The 4088-nt window shown below is 44.2% G+C and overlaps 1 protein-coding gene across 1 annotated transcript; it reads left to right on the forward strand.

The window, feature by feature from the left end:
- Positions 1 to 92: 92 nt before the first annotated feature.
- Positions 93 to 2937, forward strand: LOC102501148 (ubiquitin-protein ligase E3A-like). Its single transcript, XM_014585053.2, is given in 5 exon segments — positions 93 to 264; positions 375 to 732; positions 734 to 894; positions 896 to 2872; positions 2874 to 2937. Coding segments are annotated over 5 exon segments (2625 nt in total). The 5' UTR covers positions 93 to 199.
- The last annotated feature ends 1151 nt before the right edge of the window (positions 2938 to 4088 follow it).

Genomic DNA, 4088 nt, shown 5'->3' on the forward strand with positions numbered 1-4088 from the left:
AGCGAAGCGGCAGCCGCTGCGAGGGCCGCAACCCAGGTTAGCAATCTGTAAGAGCCTGATGTTAGAATTCACCAGCTCATCAGAAATTTGGCGAATATGAGTTATTAAGCCTCCGCTCAGATCAAGTTAGCAGCTAGACTGGTGTGACTGCCTGTTTTTAATCAGTGACTCAAAGCTGTGATCACCCTGATGTCACCGAATGACCACAGCTTGTAAAAGATCACCAGGAGAACCTCAGTCTGACGACATTGAAGCTAGCCGAATGTCAAGGAGATAGTGCACTGTGAGTGAGACCTCTACGGAACGATCAGAAGTTGGGTATTTACAGAGCCTGAGGTGACAAAGGTGTGCTTGAGAGCCTTCAAGTGCGAAAGGAAGCGAGCAGCTGCAAAGCATCTAATAGAACGCTACTACCACCAGTTAACCGAGGGCTGTGGAAATGAGGCCTGCACGAATGAGTTTTGTGCTTCCTGTCCAACCTTTGTTTGTATGGATAACAATGCAGCAGCTATTAAAGCCCTCGAGCTTTATAAGATTAATGCAAAACTCTGTGATCCTCATCCCTCCAAGAAAGGAGCAAGCTCCGCTTACCTCGAAAACTCAAAAGGTGTCCCTAACAACTCCTGCTCTGAGATAAAGATGAACAAGAAGGAAGGACATGGGGCAAGAGTCGATTTTAAAGATGTGACTTACCTAACAGAAGAGAAGGTATATGAAATCCTTGAATTATGTAGAGAGAGAGAGAGAGGATTATTCCCCTTTAATCCGTGTCATTGGAAGAGTTTTTCTTAGCGCAGAGGCATTGGTACAGAGCTTTCGGAAAGTCAAACAGCACACTAAGGGAGAACTGAAATCTCTTCAAGGAAAGGATGAAGACAAGGATGAAGATGAAAAAAAAAGCTGCATGTTCTGCTGCTGCCACGGAAGACGACTCGGAAGTGTCTTCGTCACGGATAGGTGATTCCTCCCAGGGAGACAGCAGTGCACAGAAACTGGACCCTGACGAGGTTTCTGTGGACATCGAAGCCATTAGAAGGATCTACACGAGATTGCTGTCCAACGAGAAAATTGAAACTGCCTTTCTCAACGCACTTGTGTATTTGTCACCTAATGTGGAATGTGACTTGACCTATCACAATGTATACTCCAGAGATCCTAATTACCTGAATTTGTTCATTATTGTAATGGAGAATAGAAATCTCCACAGTCCTGAATACCTGGAAATGGCTCTGCCATTATTTTGCAAAGCAATGAGCAAGCTGCCCCTTGCCGCCCAAGGAAAACTGATTAGACTGTGGTCTAAATACAGTGCAGACCAGATTCAGAGAATGATGGAGACGTTTCAGCAGCTTATTACTTACAAAGTCGTAAGCAACGTAAGCAACGAGTTCAACAGTCGAAACCTAGTGAATGACAATGATGCCATTGTTGCTGCTTCAAAGTGCTTGAAAATGGTTTACTATGCAAACGTGGTGGGAGGGGAAGTGGACACGAACCATAAAGAGGAGGATGACGAAGAGCCCATTCCTGAGTCCAGTGAGTTGACACTGCAAGAGCTTTTGGGAGAGGAAAGAAGAAACAAGAAAGGTCTTCGCGTGGACCCACTGGAAACGGAACTCAGTGTTATAACGCTAGACTGTCGGAAACCACTCATCCCCTTTGAAGAGTTTATTAATGAGCCGCTCAATGACGTTCTAGAAATGGATAAGAATTATACGTTTTTCAAAGTAGAAACAGAGAACAAATTCTCTTTTATGACATGTCCCTTTATAGTAAATGCTGTCACAAAGAATTTGGGATTATATTATGACAATAGAATTTGCATGTACAGTGAACGAAGAATCACTGTTCTCTACAGCTTAGTTCAAGGAAAGCAGTTGAATCCATATTTGAGACTCAAAGTCAGACGTGACCATATCATAGATGATGCACTTGTCCGACTAGAGATGATCGCCATGGAGAACCCTGCAGACTTGAAGAAACAATTGTATGTGGAATTTGAAGGAGAACAAGGCATTGCTGAGGGAGGCATTTCCAAATAATTTTTTCAGCTGGTTGTGGAGGAAATCTTCAACCCAGACATTGGTATGTTCACATATGATCAATCTACAAAGTTGTTTTGGTTTAACCTGTCGTCTTTTGAAACTGAGGGTCAGTTCACTCTGATCGGCATCATCCTGGCAATCTATAACAACTGCATCCTGGATGTGCACTTCCCCATGGTGGTGTACCAGAAGCTGATGGGCAAGAAGGGCACTTTTCAGGACCTAGGAGACTCGCACCCAGTCCTGTATCAGAGTCTGAGAGACTTACTGGAGTATGAAGGGAGTGTGGAAGATGACATGATGGTCACTTTCCAGATATCACAGACAGACCTTTTCGGTAACCCAATGATGTATGATCTCAAGGAAAATGGTGATAAAATTCCAATTACAAATGAAAACAGGAAGGAATTTGTCAGCCTGTATTCTGACTATATTCTCAATAAGTCAGTAGAAAAACAGTTCAAGGCTTTTCGGAGAGGTTTTCACATGACCAATGAATCCCTGTTAAAGTACTTATTTCGGCTGGAAGAGATCGAGCTGCTTATATGCGGAAGCCGGAATCTCGATTTCCAGGCACTAGAAGAAACCACAGAGAACAACGGTGGGTATAGCCGGGACTCTGCGCTGATCAGGGAGTTCTGGGAGATTGTCCACTCGTTCACAGATGAGCAGAAAAGAGTCTTCCTGCAGTTTACAACAGGTACAGACAGAGCACCCGTGGGCGGCCTGGGGAAGTTAAAGATGATTATGGCCAAAAACGGCCCAGACACAGAAAGGTTACCTACATCTCATACTTGCTTTAATGTCCTTTTACTTCCGGAATATTCAAGAAAAGCTTAAAGAAAGATTGTTGAAGGCCGTCACATATGCCAAAGGATTTGGCATGCTGTAAAGACAGAAAAAGAAGAAATTACAAATTTTAATAAATATAAGAGGGATAAGTTTGGTGGTGATAGTGTCCAGTATGAAAAGGCTGTGAGACAGTGAACCGCAGCGGTCACCTCTGGCTGCCCTCCCTTCTCTGTTGGGGACATGTGGGCTGGAGCAGATTTCAGCTATATATATGAACAAATTCTTTATTATTATTATAATTATTTTTTTGCATGAAAGTGTTACATATTCTTTCACTTGTATGTACAGAGAGGTTTTTCTGAATATTTATTTTAAGGGTTAAATCCCTTTTGTTTGTGTTTATTACTGCTTGAGGTTGAGCCTTTTTGAGTATTTAAAAAATATACACCAACAGAACTACTCTCCCAAGGAAGACGTCGCCACCGTTTGTAGACCGTGTAACCTCCAAGTATGTGCTGTTCGTCTCTTTTTTTTAACGGTTTGCTTTTAAAACTTGAAGTCTTGCAAACAGTGTGATGCAATTACTGCTGTTCTAGCCCCCAAAGCGTTTCTATGCAAAATCTTGAGAATCAATAAAGATGGAAGGGAGAGCCTGACCTGTCTGACCGCAGCCTCAGAACCGTAGTAGCGGCGCAGACCACAGCCAACCACGCCAAACGCACGGGTCTCCCAAGAAACTGTCTCGGCAGCCAAGCCTCTTTCTTAGACTAGGAAAGGACGGGGATCTTCTTCTTGTTGTTCTTATTGTTCTGAGTTTACTGGGGAAAGTGCATTCGGCCAAATGGAATGGTAGTCAAGCCTGGCGCAGCAGAGTCGGGAAGTTTGTCGTTCATTATACACAGCATGTGAAAGTGCACTGAAACTCTATTAATTATTACCTAGGTTTTACATAGACAATCCAGTCTCCCCTTCGTGTGGCCATCATCTTGTTAATCAGCCATTGGACCACGGCACATGAGCAGTGTGGCAGCACAGCGGGAAGGACGGCTGCGTGCCTTGCCCCTACCCATCCAGTAAGCAGGCCTGGGTGAGGGGCTGTACTGCTGAGACCCTCGCCCTGTGTCCCAGAGCGGTCTCACTCAGAAGTAAGTGTTGCAGATGCCGCTCGGTGTACGAAAAGTACACACAGGCTTGATTACCGGATGTTCGGAAGGCAGTAGTTCTAGTCTCCATGTCTGTGCTGTTAACTTT

The sequence above is a fragment of the Tupaia chinensis genome, unplaced genomic scaffold, assembly GCF_000334495.1.
Source record: "Tupaia chinensis unplaced genomic scaffold, TupChi_1.0 Scaffold148746_1, whole genome shotgun sequence".
Lineage (NCBI taxonomy): Eukaryota > Metazoa > Chordata > Mammalia > Scandentia > Tupaiidae > Tupaia > Tupaia belangeri.